A 19,735-nucleotide genomic window follows, 5' to 3' on the forward strand; every position below is an offset into this window, starting at 1 on the left:
TCGCTGCAGGAGGAACAGACATTTGGAGAGCGAGTGTAACCTGGGGAGGACGAGCGGTAATGAGGCCACCAAATTGCTGGAAGAAATCAACCAAGGGTTGGTGGCTGAGCATAGGCGGGCGGTTGGGTTTGTGCTATAACTGACGCAGAAGTGGCAAGCTCAGGTACATTTCTCACCAGCACTTGCTTATGGTATGAACTGCCTTGCTGTGCGTTGTTTTAATTGTTGTGAGAAGGAAGCTGTTTGATATGGTGGTGTAAACACCAACAATTGGGTTAGTTTGGATATCTAACCTGTGGGATAGATGTTTATTATTATGTTAGTGAGAGTGTTATTTTCTAGAATTGACTAACTTAGGAGATACTTCATGTGAATGGTGTGTCGACGTTTGGTATCTATTAAGTCAGACCGTTCGGTAGCAAGAGGGTAGCCGAACGGTAATGGTAAACGTTTGGATTGTTGAGTCCTCCTGAAGAGATGCCAAGGTTATCTACTCAGAGTAAAAGTTGAGTCTCGTTTGCATTAATGCCAGGTGTTAGATTAACATCAGTAACTTCTTACAGAGTAGCATTAACAGAGTGGATGGAACTAAAGAATCAGTTATTTGAATTGAACATTTCATTGTGAAGTACGCTGGTGTTGCTGGCATACAAGAAGGATGAATCAGAGTGGAACATTTGAGAGCATTGTTAGGAGTGTTAAGGATAAGGAGAGTTGTGTGAAGAATTGTTCGAAGTGTAAATTACTTGATGAGTAAAGTGCAAATACTAGGACGTGTGTAAGCAGTGATAAACCGAGAGTCGGGTTTAGTTGAGAAGTTAATGATAAGGATTGGTTCAACTCTACAGCAGGGAAGTGGTTTGATTGCTTAGAATGCAATTTAGTAGCAATTCAGGCAGAGATTTTCACTTCATCTCTCGGTTCTGTTCAATCATTGAAGAGTAAGTTGGGCAACCAGTTGAAGATTTGTTCAACTTATTATTCCAGACGAACGGCCAGACATAGGACAATCCAAAATCGTGAAGATCTAGACGTACGCGTGCTTTGAATCAATTAGGGGTCAGAGATGAAGTCTCGTTTTCTCCAATGACCAAGAAATCCAGTCTCTACCTAAACCTAAGATATTGGATACTCTTCTTCAATCACTCAGGAATTACCTATACTCTCTTCCTCAAACAGTAACTGTCAGTTAGACTCAGCTTTTAATTTTATTCATTTGGTTTCTTGTTGTTAATCGTTCGGTTTTCGTCTGATCATTTGTTGCCAAACATTCTCTTCCTTCTGATCGTTCGGTTATGAATGAACGTTCGGGTCTTTTGGCTGCTCGGTCTCGTTCGTTCTTTAGCGTTCGTTATTTATGTCCTTTACTTGGATTGGCTATATATATATATATATATATATATATATATATATATATATATATATATATATATATATATATATATTGTAGCTTGTCTTGGTTTCAATAATAATTCTATCCCGTGATATTCAGATTATTCCTCTCTGTGTTTTCTCTCCTCTATTTTTCTGGTTTCTTCTGTTTCTCTGTTTCACACTCGAATCCAACAGTAACAAACTTTTCCATTCAATCTTTTCCCTTGGAAGACTTGTGACTCTTTCTAGTAGTAACTTTTCTCGTTCGGTATTTATGTTACCGATCGGTTAAAACTTTCGAGCCATTATCTCTTTATTTAAATGTTATCAACTGGTTCCTTACTTCAGAATACGTCTATAGTTCACTCTCTTTCCATAACCATTCAGCCTTACTCAAATATAACCATTCGGAATAGTTGAAACCGGTCAGCATTGAAGATTTTGCTAAGGACGTGCGCGTCGGCAGATTGTTCGTCCTAAGACGTTGTTTTCCAAATTCGTTGACCTTACTAAAACCTAAGAAAAATCGGACCAGTTGCGTACGAGATAGCCTTGCCTCCTCAATTATCCAATCTTCATCCAAGTCTTCCACGTTTCTCGACTTCGGAGGTACATAGAACACCCTTCTGATGTACTGGAGTTAGAAGACGTTCGTCTTCGTCAAGACCGAACGTTAGAGATGCAACCAGTTCGTGTTGAAGATAGCTGCACCAAGTACTACAAGAGAAAAGCCATCAGGTTGGTGAGAGTGCTGTGGGACGAGAAGACTGGCGACTCTACATGGAAAGTGGAAGATCCCATTAGGAACTTGTATCCCCATCTGTCTTCTGGTAAGTCTTAATTTTCGAGGACGAAAATTTTTGTAGTTAGGGGGAATGTCAGAACCCATTTAAAACGCACTCAGGATTCGTTTTGGTGGAGTTCACGTGTCAAGAACGAGGATCCGAAAATACAATAGTGGAAGGCAGGTGCCGGCAGATGAGCGAACGTTCGTTTTAAGCAAAACTAAGTTTTTGGAAAGTTTACGTCACACTCTCTGCATGTATCTTCTTCCCCAAAACTTTGAAATTCTCATTTCTCCTCATTCTCTCTAAAAGCTCTCCCTTCTCTCTACGAAATCTCACCATTTCTCTACTCCGATCTCCGTTCAGGCACCGTAGAAGCACTTCCGGCGTCAAGAGCTTCAGTTTGAACCGATCAGTTTCGAATTCTGAATTGGTAAGTTCTTCTTGTCCTTAGCCGTTCGTTCTCTGGTACATGCAAACCAAGTTTCGGTTGCATGGGTTCATAGTCTCATTCTTAACCATTTTGGTATGTTGTTTGATTTTGGTTTGAAGAGTTGTTGAGCGTTGAGGGTAGAAGAATTGTAGTCAAACGAACCGTATTCTGTCTCTAGGACGTTCGTTCACGCTCAAAGGTAAGGGAAGCTTATTTAATTTAATTTGTATGATTATGTGCTGTATGAACGTTCGTTGACTTGATGATTGGATATGAGAAATGATTGAGCTATGTTATGAGGCATGAAATATATGAAGTCTCTATGTTTGGATGGTATGAAATATGAAAATTGATTATGATATGAATGTATAAAGTTATGAAACTATATGTTAAGAAATGAGTTGGAAAATAAATGATTCTAGTATGAAATTTCCCATATGGAAGTGTACGTTCGTCACTTAACAGTCATTGATCGTTCGGTTTTTCTTGTGAACTTAGTTGAAATGGGATTCTTTCATTTGGGGAGAATCCTAGTTAAGGACGAGCGTCTTCGTTTCCATGATACTGTGCATGAGCGTTCGGCCAAGCATAGTTGGTTCTTGGTAATCGGTTATAAACTTAAGTATATATATATGTATTTGTATATTTTCGTTGGTCTTAAACACTACTCCAAATGGTATCTTATTATATTTATAAAACCTTATAATCTAAGTTTAGTAGTGCTCGGTCTTACACCAAGCGCTCGTATTAAGTAGTGCTCGGTCTTACACCAAACGATCGTATTGAGTAGTGCTCGGCCTTACACCAAACGATCGTATTGAGTAGTGCTCGGTCTTACACCAAACGATCATATTGAGTAGTGCTCGGTCTTACACCAAGCGATCCTACTCGTTTCTTTTATAATCTATCTTGATGAGAATAATGTTCGTTCAATTTCAATAGAGTTTTTCTCTACCGTGCTCGGTCATTGACTGATATTCGAATTTCTTGATGTAAATTCAAATAAGCTAAGGATTCATAAGCGTTCAGTTTCTTAATGTGAATTCTTCTAAGTATTATTCCTTGAATGTCTCGAGGTGTCTACATCCATTGGTTCCGGCCTAGGGCCTTAGTACTTGGCATGGTCTTTTTGGTGTTCTGTTGGAACTTGCAAGAGTCAGTTCATCTAATTGGCTCACTTTTTAAGTAACGTTCGTTCTAGTCGTTCCTGTTTTATAGGATTGGACTCGGTTTCTTTCTCAAACCGATAGTAATCCTAGGTCATAATCTATTTTGGAACTGGAGACCTCTTGGTCTCGCTCCAAGTGTTCGTTCTCGTTGAGTTAGCATTGACGTTCGATATTTGGTGTCCTTAATAATCTTTGAACAAAGATGAAAGTGAAATGATTGATAATGAAAGATGAAATTGAGATGATTAATAATGAAAGAAGAAATTGAGATGATTGATAATGAAAGATGAAATTGAGATGATTGATAATGAAAGATGAAATTGAGATGATTGATAATGAAAGATGAAGAGTATATGATATGGATGAAATGGTTTGGATTATGAACGAGCGGTCCGGGGAGGAATGACTCATGGATGAATATTGGAATTTGTAAAGTATGAATGTGGTCATGCTAAGCTGGCGGTTCATCCTGATTTTTCGTGAGTACTCGTCCTCACGTAGAGGAGGGTAGGTCATGTGTGGAAACGACAGGAGGTCCTAGTCCTTAGGGGTACTTTGGACAGATAGGACTAACCTCGGGTGGCAGCTGATGAGAGTATTCTAGTTACTACATCACCCAGGTGCACGAACGTCGTAGCTACACAGATTTCATACAGTCCGGACAGTCAGTCTAGTATTAGGCTTTGCATGAAATGTATGATGAATTGTATTATTTGGTTGATTGTGTGAAATGCATGTTTGAATATGAATTAAATTATATAAGCTTACCCTGCATTTCCTGTCTTGTCTTATTTTGTACGTCCGTCCTTGTCATTACAATGATCATCCGTGTGGATGTGAGCAGAAGGAGATGCACTATTGGAAGAAAGGCTGGAGGAAGAGAACCTAGTCGAGGTTGAAGTTAAGACTGAACTGTAGGACGTTCGGTTAGTAATTTAGTTCATAGTAAAGTGGTCGTTCGATCACCTTCCCTTTGGTTTAGTATGACCGTTCGATATTTTCTTTTGTAAACCGTTCGGTCAGATGTTATCCCTGAACTACTTTATTTCTCGTACTGTTTTGTAAGGTCGTTCGGCCATAACCGTGCGTCCTATCTTTTGTAAGAACTGAGCTGTAATATTATTATATGTGATCATTCTATTATATGGTTTTAGACTGTATTTTTGGGATGTTACATTATCATACTTATTTGATGAAAAATTAATTATAAAATAGTTATTTTGTCAGTTATTTTTATAAAAGAAAAAAAATGGTAAGAAATGATATCAGTCTCTTTATTTGAGATTTATTATCTTAGTATAACATCCCAGATTATATAGAAGCATATAATATAGTAAGTCCACATTTTAATATAAGAGAACAATTAGAGGAGACTGCAAATAAAGTTGTTAAGCTTATCGTCATCCCAAATTGAGTAATAATTTAAAACTTTAAGTACTAAACTGTAATTCAAAATACAAGAAATAACTAATAGAATCCTAAGGAGACTAGGCTGCAACATCATCTCCCTCCAAAGCCTGCTCCATAGGCACCTCATCCGCCTCTGCTCACATTTAAGTGGATGATCATTGCGAAAGAAAAGCATACCCAAGCAAAACACAAACACAAAAGCAAGGGTGAGCTAGATTTACAATGATCATGTTATAACAGTCACAAGCAACATGCAAGTAAAGACAGATACACTACACTACACAAACATGACTTGTTGCACTTAAACTTGACTCATCCAGACTTAGAATGATTGCCGAGCTATGGCGGGTCATGCACTCGTAGTGGCCTCTACTGCTTTGCAAAGCCATTGCCAATGGGTTTCACCCTACCACACTCACGAGGTTAGTCCGTTATCACTCACCTTGGGCCATACTGGAAACACCCAAGACTAGGACCTCCTACTACTACTCACGACATGATTCAATCCTCTTTACTTGAGAATGATTGACCATTGTAGTTTCAGGATAACTTCCAAGACTGAGCTTCCATCCAAATCATTCTAAAACACACAAAGGAAACCACCATGGACTTGAAGATCATGGAATTACGTCCAATAACATAGGGTACCACCATGTAACCTCCCTTTGAGATCCATGGAATTACGTCCATCAACCATGCTTTGAAAATCACATACTTTCACTTTGAACCCATACTTCAAGTATTTGATAATTATAAAATCCATTACGTATAATCTTTCACTTTTACATTTCATACAAACATAGATATCATACTAATTATACTTCAAAAGACCACAAACAACTTAACAAGTAATCAAAAATCACATGAAACCATTCCATGTACATTAACAGGCAATAACAGTCCAAGAAGAACCACTAAACAACAAAAAACCCCTTAAACTCATACTTAGACATGGAAAAAAACTTTGAAACCATCACCAACAGTTCCGGAAAGGTCCAAAACCCCCAAAACGACCTAAAGAACATCCAAAACGTACATCCAGAACCCTGAAAACCACCAAAAACTGTCTTGGATGATTTTCCGACGACAATAATCGATTATCACATATGATAATCGATTATTTGCGAGAGCTTTGAAGAACATACAACTCTCTGACTAGAATAATCGATTATCAAGTGAGATAATCGATTATTCTTATCAGTTTTTGACAGCAACCTGATTTTTCTAGTTTTGGTGCATCTTAGACATATCCAAATAATCAATTTAGAATCTATAATACTAATATTGATACGAAAACATGTTTATAGATGAAATAGAGTACTATATTGCTCATTTGAATAAGAATTAGATGTACCAAACCAATTCAACAACTCAAAACCTCCAAAAGAGACTAAAAACCAACCTAAGATACAACTTTCACCTTCATGATAGATTTTCACTGGTTTGAACCTCTATCCAAATCCTAATTAGTATCATAACATGTTCAAAACTCTGCAAAACATATTAAACCCCTTATTCCAAAATCTCACTACTCAAAACCCTATTTTCCACTAAAAACACTCTAAACTTCAACTATACACTACCTTTTCATTACAGATTAGATTTCAATCATCTTATACTTCCAACAAGTCTTAATTTACCTCATGACAACACCTCAAAAACAATTTTCTCACATCAGCCCCAAATTCTCAAACTCACATATGAAAACCTCCATTTTTAGGCTTAAAACTCAATAATTTGACCAACTCTCACTCCAATCACTTGAGTTCAGTTTTCAAACATCAAACCAACATTATCACACAAAATCTTAACAGCATAGAACATCAGTTTCACACCATTCCAATCATACACACATCATACTCTCAAGATCACAAATTAACATACACATTATACACCTAATCATACATATTTCTCAAAATCATCTATAAATCATAGAAATACTAAATTTATAATACTAACACAACTAAACATGGTCTAGCTTTCCTTACCTCAAGATTTCACAGCTCAACTCAAAGACTTGCCTCAATAGTACCTTGAGTTGTGAGAACTCAACAAAACCCTACAGAACACCACATTGGTGACAAAAACAACTCTTAGAGCTAGAATGGAGTGGACAAATTGAAGAAGATGAAAGCACAAGACACATGCAACTAACAGAGATTTCATGTGCTAGTTCAAGGACAGAGAAGAGGTTGCATGGAGGGACTTACCAGCTTAAAATCCAAAACGAATCGGATGGTTTCAAAGCTCTCTACGCCGTGGACGTTTTGCACCACCTAAACAAAAATCCAGTGGCTCAGTGAGGAGGGCTGGAAGAAAGAAGACAAAGCTATGGTAGAGAGAAGGTAGAGAAAAAGAAAGAACTGAGTTTTTCTTAGAGAGAGAATGAGGTTGGGTTAATGAACGAGAATGTGTCTGAAATGTGCTTTTAAATGAGAGGGTTCTGGTTTCATTTAAATTAATTTCCCTATTAACTTTTAATTTATTTTTAGGTTCTTACAGTATAAACTTTGTAATTTTTAATTCTTAAATATATTTATTTTTAAACTAACACTACCTATTTATGTTTAGTATTTATTAAAGTTAATTAAATTATTTATTTTTAATATTTATTTTAATTAATATTTTATATTGACGATATTTATTTTAATTATCTTTTTATGTTGATGTTATATGTTCATTTTTAATTTTTATTTTAGTTAATGAAATTGACACCAACACAAAATTAATTTTATATATTAAAATTATCGTTAAAGTACATTTCTTATATTAAGTAAGCAGCAACTTACGTAAAAGAATTTTACTGTGAAAAATTGTATAAAATTGTGTTTTCGTTGATTTTTTAATTAATGTTTCTGTTTTCGTACATTTGTAGAAGTAAAGTAATATATATTTATCTTGAGATACAAGGATAAAATAATTATAAAATAAAAAATTTCTATATTTTTAGAAAGAAAACAAATAAAGTTGATAATATTAAATAAATATAAGAATTTATGCATATCAAAATATCATTTTTAGATTTAGAGTTGTATGAAATGATTGTTTGTATATAGTTTTTGATAAATTAAAAGTAATTAGATTTCCAATAAATTAAGAGTTAATTGTATTTTTTTTATTCAAAATGATTTTTGTTAATATTTCGGTAATATTTTGGATTTTTTTGACTTTTTTAATAAAGAACTTTTTGATCTCGTAAATTTTTCTAGTCTCGTCATTAAGGTCAAACTATATGATAAAACTAGTCTTATCCAATGTGGATCAACACCAAATCATATGATAAAACTAAATTGATAGGTTTAATTATTATTGCAACAAATATTAAAATCAAGTATTGTGTTTATATTAAAATTATAAAAAATATACACGTAAACTAATTATATTTTAAAACTTTTTATTAGAATAACTGAAGGTATAATATCAGTAAAATTAGTTATCTTATATATATATATTTAAAACACAAATCTTCATTAACTAAGGTTATAAAAGTATGAAAGACAAGAAAATTTAGTATTGTTTATATATATATATTTTGGGTTTTTATTTATTTTTTATATCTAAATTGCTGTCATTTGACTTTTCCTAACCCTACACCGAATTCTTTCAATGTCACCATTTTTTATTATGTATATGAGATGAATGCAATAAAGTCTTCTTGAGCTTAAGGATAATCTATCAATTGAATAAGAATTTTAAATCAAGATTTTTATAGGAGAACCAACATAAACTTTAATGAAAGATGTAAAACTACAAAAAATATGTTTAATTAAAAAGTGGACAAGCCAAAAATTTGAATAAGAACACATTATATTTAGTATCCCAAAAATAAGTATAGAAATAGTTCATTACTTGAAGTAAAATAAGAAGCTAAGATCATTTAAGATACTCAAACTCTTATCAAATTCATTAATTTCATTCCATTCAAGTATGAGGAATAGGTTGATGATCTTTATTATCTAACTCCATTTTCTCCTTTAAATATTCTATAATACTTATTTTAAATTTAATAAAACATATTTAATATAAAATCTCCCGCATTTTGATTTTTTTGAAATACGGATAACAAAATAAGATACTCTTAACTTTTTGAATCTAGTTAATTTATTTATAAATAATATAATGATACACTCTTATATACAAGTGAAATCTTACAAATTTTTATGATAAATTAAGTATTATTTTTTTTGTGATATATTGTGATGTGTTATTTTATAATTTTATCACTAAATTCAAAATATTATTTGTTTTAAAATTTAAATTTTTTTCACAATTTTATTCCTAAAAATGGTATCTTAAAGATTAAAAATTGAAGATATATTTAAATTATATATCTTTTATTTAAAAACAATTTGAGACCATATACATAAACAAGAAGGTAAAATAGACATATGTTTGATTTAAAATAAATAAACTAATAATTCATTTATTATTGACAGCTAAGTTAGTTTATACGCGCTTTCACACCTTTATTCTTTATTTCTATTAATGTTTGTCTACGAACTTAGTTGAAGTCACGAAGTGCACATTTAAGAATTCCCAGAATATAGGTTAGAAATTCACAGTTAGGAATAATGACAATGTCCTTTCCTTAGCAGAACTATTTGGCAAACAGAGTATAATTCTATTTGCAATTGGTTGATTTAATTATATATGTGATTAACTAAGTTATTAGCTATTTAATCTCCTATATGAATTCATCTATCATAAATTAATATATTACTACACTAAGCATATATTACTTACACTGTAATTATCAGATAAAATTTATTGATGATAAAAAAATTCTATCATTTAATAAGAAAACGACAGTAAAAAAATCTATACGAGGTTACTAATAAATTTTATCAACAATTAAAAAATTCATCAATAATTATCAAAATATAATATTAGTAATTATATATAATTAGTTAATAATATCGTGATTTAGATTTTTTTTCTCATTTTTTCTTCTCACTTCTCTTCAATAATTTAACAACATATTACTTTAAATTTAAAAAAAAAATAATTTTCGATAAAATTTATTAAATTTTATCACAAAAATAACAATAAAAAAATATCATGAGATTGAAAAGATCTACTGATTATTAAAATTTTTATTAACAACAAAAATATTTGTCAATAATAAAATTTTTAAAATATCCACAAATTTTACCAAAATTTAATATTAATAAAAATTTCTTTTAACAATAAAAATGATAAATTATCAATAAATTTTACTAATAACAATATTTTATAATAAAAATTACAAAATTCATCAATAAAATCTATTTTAGGAATGATATTTTAATTCTTAAATAAATTTTTATCGATAAATACAAAATTCCAAGATTTCTTTTAGTGCTAATTATTATTCATAGAAAAAAAAGTTAAACTAAACACATAAATATATAAAAAATTATGTATACTATTCTGAAAATAATTCTCCAAACCATTACTAGTTATACTCTTTCCATGAATATTTAAAAAAAAAAAATAGATGGAAGGGATAATATTGAAATGCATGAAACATGAGTTTCTATTAATAAAATAAAATATTGGAATGCATTAAATATGTCATTTTAATTGAGTTTTTATTCCTTTTTGTTTTGTTTGATTTTTTAAAAGTTAAATATGTTTTTAAATTTTTAAACTTTAACTTGAAATTTGTTTATGACTTAAACTTTCATACAAAATTCAATAATGTTAAATTTTTTTATGTATCAAATAATGTTTCAGTTGACATTTGAGTTATTTACATTGTTTGACACGTTTCAGTTTAAATATTAGTTTGCTATGCCATTAAACACATAAGAAAAATTTAGTGACACTAGATTAAAAGAATTATATTTATTCATTTTTAAAGTTTGAAAATCAAAATATTTCAAAATTTGAAACTTAAACTAATGCAATTATTATATTTTACTATGCATAATATGCTTCGATTTTATAAAAAATGTAGACTATGAAAATACGTAGCATTTTTGCAATTTATGATAAAGAATAAGTTACAATTAAGTAATAACATGAACTTGTACTCTAGAAGTCATGGTATAAGCTAAGGTTCTCTTAAATAATCATAACATATGTTCTCGTAACCAAAGAATAGGCTACGGTTCTACTAGTAGTAGTAGCCTATTTTTTGGTTATAATATATGCTACTGTTATTTAAGAGAATTGTGAATTGTAGCCTATACCCTGGCTTCTATTGTGAACTTTTTCTTGTCCTGCTAGTCCTTGTTGCATCCTACGCAATTGTTATTCATCTTCTCAACATTGCGAACACTACTCCTCCACTTTCTTTCATTCTTCTTCGGTTTTAGCACCCTAATAAGGTTTGTTTCCTCTTCCTTTCAATTTTCTTATGTTTCAATGTTCATTCAGAGTGATGTAGTGATGGTGTTCATTTGCCTGCAGGTAAATTCAAGGTGACGCGATTAGGAGGTTCAACATTTTTACTTGGCTTGTGCATATCACTTTTGTCTCCTGTCGATGTGAGCTCTTAAATAGGATTTTCTCTCATTTTGCTAACTCATTTTCTTCCTTGAGGGTACATTCAAGTTTTTCTTCCTCATTTCTCTTTTGTCTCTTGTTTTGTCTCTCATTTTATCCTTTTTGTCTCTCGTTTGCAAGGTCTCCATGACCATGTTTAAAGACATTTCTTGTTCTTTGTTCAGGTTTGTTTGAAGAACTTTTTCTTTATTATCTTTGCTCACCATTAATGTGTTATTGTTTGGTTATTTTTCACAGTCCTTCAAACACTACACGTTCAAGCTCAAACAGCACGCTGTAAACATTACTCTCATAAGTTTTTCTCATCCATAATAACTTATTTTTTGTTGTTAAATATCAAGTTAATTTTTCAAGTTATTTAATAAAGTTTAGAAGTTACTAAAATAAAAATAGATATATTTTAAAAAAAATCGTAATAGGTTTTGGTTGGAAGAAATAACCGTAGCTTATAGTCATAAATAAGCTACTATGTTTTCATCCAAATATATTTAATAAAAACATTTAACCCAATATACTACAATTTTATTAGATCCTTAGTATATTATATATTATAAGATACTATTATCAATCATAATTTATAACTCATCCTTTGTAACATCCCAAAATATATAGTAAAAACTATATAAAATAGTAATCATCATTATAATATTACAAAACAGTTAGAGACTTGAAGATAAAGAGTTAATCTTACAGTCATCCAAAATGGCTATAAAATTTAAAACTTTATATACAATGGAGTATTTCAAAACTTATACAAATAAAAAAGGACAACCTAACTAAACTAGACAGCCGCATCATCCCCCTCCAAAACTTGCTCCAAAGGCACCTCATCTCCCTTTGCTTACATCGATCAGATGATCATTGCAAAAGAAAAGAACCACCCATACAAAAGGGCAAACACAAGCAGAAGGGTAAGCTAGATACACAAGAAAACATACATTATATTAACATATAACATACACCAGATAATTCAAGCAAAGTAACTAAATCACACATCCTAGCATATCATATTCTAGACTTGACTCGTCTGGACTTAGAATGATTGCCGAACTATGGTGGGTCATGCACTTGTGGTGACCTCTACTGCTTTGCAAAGCCATTGTCAATGAGTTTCACCCTACCACCCTCACGAGGTTAGTCTGTTCCGGGCCTTGAGGCATACTGGAAGCCCCCAAGACTAAGACCTCCTGCTACTCCTCACGACATGGTTCAATCCTCTCTACTTGAGAATGAAAGACCATTGGAGTTTCAGGATAACCCTCAAGACTGAGCTCCTGCACTCATTCTAAACAACCTGAAATCTCACCAAGAGATTCTCCACTGAAACTTACATTCACCCTTTGAATCACATACTTTTATTTGTAATTAACATCCATGTTTATCCTCTATTATATAATACAATACACTGTCAAACATACTTCACAAACCAAGCAACACCCAACATAGTACAACACAAGATAATAGAAAAAGACAGTAAAACTAAACTCAGAACTTTGATAACTTTTTGGCAAGTATACCAAATCGTTACAAGTAATACAGTGATAAGTAAAAATGTATCGTTCTCCCAAGGGAATTTGAGTTACGTATTTCAATGAACATTATTTATCAAGATCAATTAGTGATGATATTTGTGATTTCAACTTGGATTTAAACATGAAATTTACAACGTAAACAATTAAGATTTAAAAAATGCAATAAAAGATCACTGGAATTGGTCTTTGACTAACATTACAGTAAGATTCTGAACAACATATATTCTCTGTTCAAGCATTCACATGAGAGTATCTTGATTTAATTCCTTAAAACAAGTTCTAAAATTATCCATTGAATTATTAATTCCTTAATTAATTCATCAGATAATTTTGCATTAAGTTCAGATGTTAAGAATGACCAGAAGCACATAACTATTCCTAGCGTAGTTACTTTTAGTTTCTTTTCTTACGTTTCTGGTTCTAAAAATACTTCCCAGTACAAAAGAACTTTTAAAGAGATTAATACTTCCGTATAATCAAAAGCAAGTCAAGAAAAGAACAAGAACAGAAACATATATTGCACAGGAAATTTACATTAACGTTTCGTCATACAACCAATTCCAATGAACAGAAAATTTAGCCTATCCTAGACATCTCAAACGTACTCTTTACAGCAATTCCTTGCAGAAAGTGAAGTCTTGATGTCTTGAAAGGTCTCCTGATCGTCTCCTGAATTCTCCAGTATTTTTCTAGTTATTTTCGTGTGTCAGAAGATGCTTTTTGCCTTTCTGTCACGTCTTTTAAAGCCACTTAACTTCCTTAATTCGCTCAGTGCACAGGTGTGTGTGCGCTGTGCGAATTTCCTTTAACTGCTGCACTTTAACTGAACTTATTCGCTCAGCGCACAGGTACTGGTGCGCTATGCGAATTTTCTTTTTCTAGCAGTGCGAATTTTGGCTTTCGCTTTGCGAAAATTGGTTGACAAACTCTAAATTATACACTCTTTCCTGTAGAATAATTTACATAACAATCTACTTCCTATTACAACTTTTCACTGAGTAATAACATGAATAATTATAAGATTGCGATCATTTATAAGTGTAAAAACAACTCTTTTTCACACTTATCAACTCCCCCAAACTTGAACTATTTCATGCCCTTAGAAAATCATAGAAAGAAAATGAACAACACACAGACATTTGATATTTTGATAGAATGACTTTGCATATCAGAAAAAAAATCACATGCATTCCCAAAGATTTCAACAAGCATGACATGGAGCATCACTCACAAAATCACCTGTGCATAGAATATGAAAGATCAGATCAACATTTATCATTACTTACACTCAAGTGTTTGTCCTCACATGACAGTAGAATTGACATAGAACTTCATCAGCTTTTGCATTTCATTTGATTCACACACTTCACACACTATTGGTTATGTCCAAAGGTCTTTTCAGGTTAAGGCTTGGCTTGGCTAGAAAAAGAATCATGGTTTTTCTTGGATTCAAAGACACCTATTAAGAAGAGAACAACTTCAATTCCCAATCCAGTACTCAAATCCCACACTATCTCATTCATCACATACCATTTTCTTTCACAGCTCAACCTTCTTTTTCATTTTGAGCATCATTTTTATCAATTTTTTTTTATTGTTGATCTTTTCTTCCCCCAAACTTGAATTCAACCGTAACCTCATTGAAAGCATTGTAAATGTTCTCTTCTAAGGTGTAAGGTAGGATCACACAATAGGCTCAAGGTGAAAGAAATAAATCAAGGCTCAAAGAGGGATTACAAATGAAACAAAATGTCTAAAGGTTGGCTATTTGGCAAAGTAGCTGTATAATCAATAATAAACAGGGCCTTTTTCATCCTTAACCAAAAAGTGTGTATATGTACGTAGAATCAAAATCATGCAAAAGCCAATTCCATATCTAGACAACTCAATATCTCTCAATCAATATATATGCTCTCAACACTCACAAATCTGGTCATATTCATACACACAGATAAAAATTTTGTTAAGCACAGCCACCACAAACATACATGTCATCATCCTCAAGAATCACATAACTTAATCAGACAATGCCAAATCATTAAATCAAAACACAATTGTCTTTACAACCACAAATATAAATCAACTAAACAAGGTTCCACATAATAACAACTGAACTCAAATAACATGACAATTAACATAAACATAGGAGTCTCTACCCATCAGCTCTACCAAGACCCATCTGGATCTCCATTGGCGCTCCTGTTCGTGACTTTGTTGTGTCCAACTGGGATTGGGCTCCTCATCATCTCATTATCATCAACCTCCGCCTAAGAACTCCCCCACCTGAACTTAGGCCTGCCCTCAGGCCATAGAAGGAGTGCTGCAAACTCAAAAGAGAAGTCATCTGCATAATAATCGCTAAGCGCACCGGAGCTGTGCGCTAAGCGAATACACCAATTTTTTTTTGTTTTTTTGTTTTTTTTTGAACAAAATTCGCTCAGCGCACCACATACTGTGCGCTATGCGAATTAACACTGAATTTTTTTTTTGAACAAAATTCGCTCAGCGCACCACATACTGTGTGCTGTGCGAATAATTTTAATTTTAATGTACAAGACAATTCGCATAGCGCACTTCAGTTGTGCGCTGTGCGAATTAAAAAAAAAAAAAACACTTCAGAATTAATTCGCTCTGCACAAAATTTCGCCTTGCGAATATTTTGACAAAGATCTCCCTCAAACTTTGAATAGTAGAGCGTAAAGTTTGCGCTATGCGAATTAATTGCTCACTTTCTCCCAATTTGCTCCAGTGATTTTTATTCGCCTTGCTTATCCAATGCACTATTCGAATTCTTTTAAAGAGAGAAAATTACTTTTTAAGTCGCAAAGCGCATGTGATGCGCTGTGCGAACCACAATCTCTGAACAATTTCTTTTTCTCGCTCGCATAGCGCATGCAATTCGCTGTGCGAATAAATCACTGCGTTATAAAATCATCCAGTCGCATAGCACACCTCAGCTGTGCGCTGTGCGACTAGAGCGTCAGAAATCAATATTCAACCTTCATCAATACTTCCTCTCCACAATCAATCTCAACAATTATAGAAACACAATCAACCAACACATATATACAAACATGTGCTAGGGTGCCTCCTAGCAAGCGCTTCTTTAACGTCACTAGCTTGACCCAGACAATTCATGGTTAAGTTGGATTCTTGATGTTAGTGTGCTTTTTCTTTTCATGACACCAACATTTTCTGAGTAACTTTCTTGTCACCAACTTAATTCTTCTTGAATATGGAGCCTCAATTTGGAGTACTCCATTTGCCTTTATGTCCTTGATGACCCATAACCTGTTCTTAAGATTCACAGGTTTTCCAGGTTTGAGTTCATCACTTTTCACTTCAATTTGTTGGTGAACTCTTTGCTTCTCCTTATCTTCATCTCTTTCCTTCACTTTTGGATTGAAACAATTAAGATTCTTCTTGGCCAACTTGGCAACTTGCCTTGGAAGACTAGTAATTGCTAAAACTTCATCTTTTACTTTGGAACTAGTCTTTTCCTCTTGATTTTGCTTCACATCTTCAAAGACATTAAATATCACCTCTTCATCTTGGTCTTTTAATTTCACAGTTCCATCATCAACATGAATGACAATCTTAGCTGTCTTCATGAAAGGTCTTCCAAGAATGAGAGGTATATCTACACCTTCCTCCATTTCCATTACTACAAAATCAACAGGGAATTTTAGTTTATCAACTTTAATCACCACATCTTCCATTACACCGTAAGGATGCTTAATGGACCTATCTGCCATTTGCAAGATCATTCTTGTTGACTTGACTTCAAGGTCACCAATCTTTTTGAGCATAGATAGGGGCATCAAATTGATGCTAGCCCCTAAGTCAACAAGAGCCTTCCCTATATCATGATTTCCAATAGTGCAGGGGATAGTGAAACTCCCTGGATCTTTGACTTTTGAAGGTAGAGATTTCTGCATAATTGCACTGCAATTTCCCTGCACTTCAATTGTTTCCTCATCTAAATACTTCTTCTTTTTACTAAGGAATTGCTTCACATATTTTGCATAAGCAGGAATTTGTTGCAGTGCTTCAGTCAAGGGCAAAGTAATCTCAAGTTGATTAAATATCTTCTTGAACCGACCCATTTGTCTTTCCTTATCCTTCTGTGAAGTATTTTTAGGATAAGGAAGTTGCTTCACCAACACTTTCTCTTTTTGTCTTCCATCTTCCTTCCTGTTTCTACTTTCTTCTTCTTCTTCAATCACCTTCTTTTGATCATCCTCTTTGTGTTCTTGAATCTCTTTATTTGTCGGCTTCTCCTTGGAATCAAACCCCACTTCTTTTCCACTTCTGGTTATTATGACATTACATTCCTCCCTGGAGTGAACTTCATTCTTAGCCACAAATTTCTTTTCAGATGTCTCATCCAGCTTCTTTGCAAGTTGACTCACTTGTGTCTCCAAGTTTCTAATAGAAGCTTCAGTACTTTTATGGTTGGAGATGGATACTTGCATGAATTGTTGCAAAGTTTCTTCAAGTTTGGATGTCCTATCAGAAAGAGTAGGTTGTTGTTGAAACTGTTGTTGTGGTGGTCTACTAGAACTAGCCTGACCCATGCTAGGATGAGGTCTCCATCCTTGATTATAATTGCCATAGTTGCTCGAACAACCCTGATTTCCCATATAATTAACCTCTTCCTTTGCATTGGACTGAATAGCACACTGTCCATTTTGGTGCTCTCCACCACAAAGTTCACAACCTTTCACAGTTTGATGATGTTGTGCCTGTGATACAGTTTGAAGTTCCTTTGGTAATTGTGACAACTTTTTCATTACTGATTCAAGTTGTTGAGTCATAATTTTATTTTGGGCTAATAAGGCATCTTGGGATTGCAATTCAAACATGCCTTTCTTTTGCGTTTGCACTCTCTCACTTTGGACATCATTATCACTAGATGCCATATTTTCAATGATTTCATGTGCCTCATCAGGTGTCTTCCACCTAATGTTACCTCCAACAGAGGCATCTAGCATAAGCTTTGTGTGAGATTTTAAACCTCCTAAGAAAAGGTTTAATTGAGTGGGAATGTCAAATCCATGAATTGGAGTTTTTCTCAGCAACCCCTTGAACCTCTCCCATGTTTGACTCAACGACTCTTCATGCTCTTGTTGAAAGGATGATATTTCTTGTTTGCCTTTATTGATCTTGGATTGGGGGAAATATTTATTCAAAAATTTTGCCACTACGTCATCCCAAGCAGTTAGACTCCCTTCAGGAAAAGAATTTAGCCAAAGCTTTGCATTTCCAGCCAAAGAAAAGGGAAATAGACTCAATCTAATTGCTTCATCTGACACATGTAAAATTTTTACAGTGTTACAAATCTCAGTAAAAGTTGTCAGATGATCATAGGGATTTTCGTGTGACATTCCTGTAAACTGATTACTTTGAACAAGGTGAATCAGTGCAGGTTTCATTTCCATATTAGCAGCATTTACCACAGGTCGGGCTATACTGTTGAAAGATGAAGGTACAGACACAGAAGCATAATCTTCCAACGTACGCCTAACTCGTTCGTCCTCATTATTTCCCTCCATATCCTTATCCTTTTGATCAAATGAAGAAAAAGTGTTGAAGATAGAAGACAAGCTAGCTTCTCTAGCTTCTTTTTTTTCTATTTTCTCTCCTACGTCTACTGTTATTCCTACGGGCTGTTCTCTCAATCTCAGAATCAAACAATAAATTTTCAGATTTTGTTCTCCTACTCATTCAGAGAACAAAAATCTCAAGATATCAACCCAAAGAAATAACAACAGAAACAAAACACAATGTATATATACAGATATACAAAAATTAAAAACAATGGATTTACAGATAATGGAACAGAATTGAAATTGATAAACAATGAATGACTGAAATAACAATAACAATCAAATTCCCCAGCAACGGCGCCAAAAACTTGATAACTTTTTGGCAAGTATACCAAATCGTTACAAGTAATACAGTGATAAGTAAAAATGTATCGTTCTCCCAAGGAAATTTGAGTTACGTATTTCAATGAAAATTATTTATCAAGATCAATTAGTGATGATATTTGTGATTTCAACTTGGATTTAAACATGAAATTTACAACGTAAACAATTAAGATTTAAAAAATGCAATAAAAGATCACTGGAATTGGTCTTTGACTAACATTACAGTAAGATCCTGAACAACATATATTCTCTGTTCAAGCATTCACATGAGAGTATCTTGATTTAATTCCTTAAAACAAGTTCTAAAATTATCCATTGAATTATTAATTCCTTAATTAATTCATCAGATAATTTTGCATTAAGTTCAGATGTTAAGAATGACCAAAAGCACATAACTATTCCTAGCGTAGTTACTTTTAGTTTCTTTTCTTACATTTCTGGTTCTAAAAATACTTCCCAGTAGAAAAGAACTTTTAAAGAGATTAATACTTCCGTGTAATCAAAAGCAAGTCAAGAAAAGAACAAGAACAGAAACATATATTGCACAGGAAATTTACATTAATGTTTCGTCATACAACCAATTCCAATGAACATAAAATTTAGCCTATCC

General features: G+C 33.1%; 1 protein-coding gene and 1 non-coding gene across 2 annotated transcripts; one reads left to right on the forward strand and one right to left on the reverse strand.

The window, feature by feature from the left end:
• Positions 1–16,332: 16,332 nt before the first annotated feature.
• On the reverse strand, positions 16,333–18,747 carry LOC108341362 (uncharacterized). The gene has a single exon (XM_017579053.1). The coding sequence runs from the start codon at positions 18,745–18,747 to the stop codon at positions 16,333–16,335; it is 2,415 nt and encodes an 804-aa protein (XP_017434542.1).
• On the forward strand, positions 18,245–18,351 carry LOC128197624 (small nucleolar RNA R71). The gene has a single exon (XR_008250252.1). It is a non-coding gene; the product is annotated as a small nucleolar RNA R71 (small nucleolar RNA).
• Positions 18,748–19,735: the final 988 nt, after the last annotated feature.

The sequence above is a fragment of the Vigna angularis genome, chromosome 6 (assembly GCF_016808095.1).
Source record: "Vigna angularis cultivar LongXiaoDou No.4 chromosome 6, ASM1680809v1, whole genome shotgun sequence".
Lineage (NCBI taxonomy): Eukaryota > Viridiplantae > Streptophyta > Magnoliopsida > Fabales > Fabaceae > Vigna > Vigna angularis.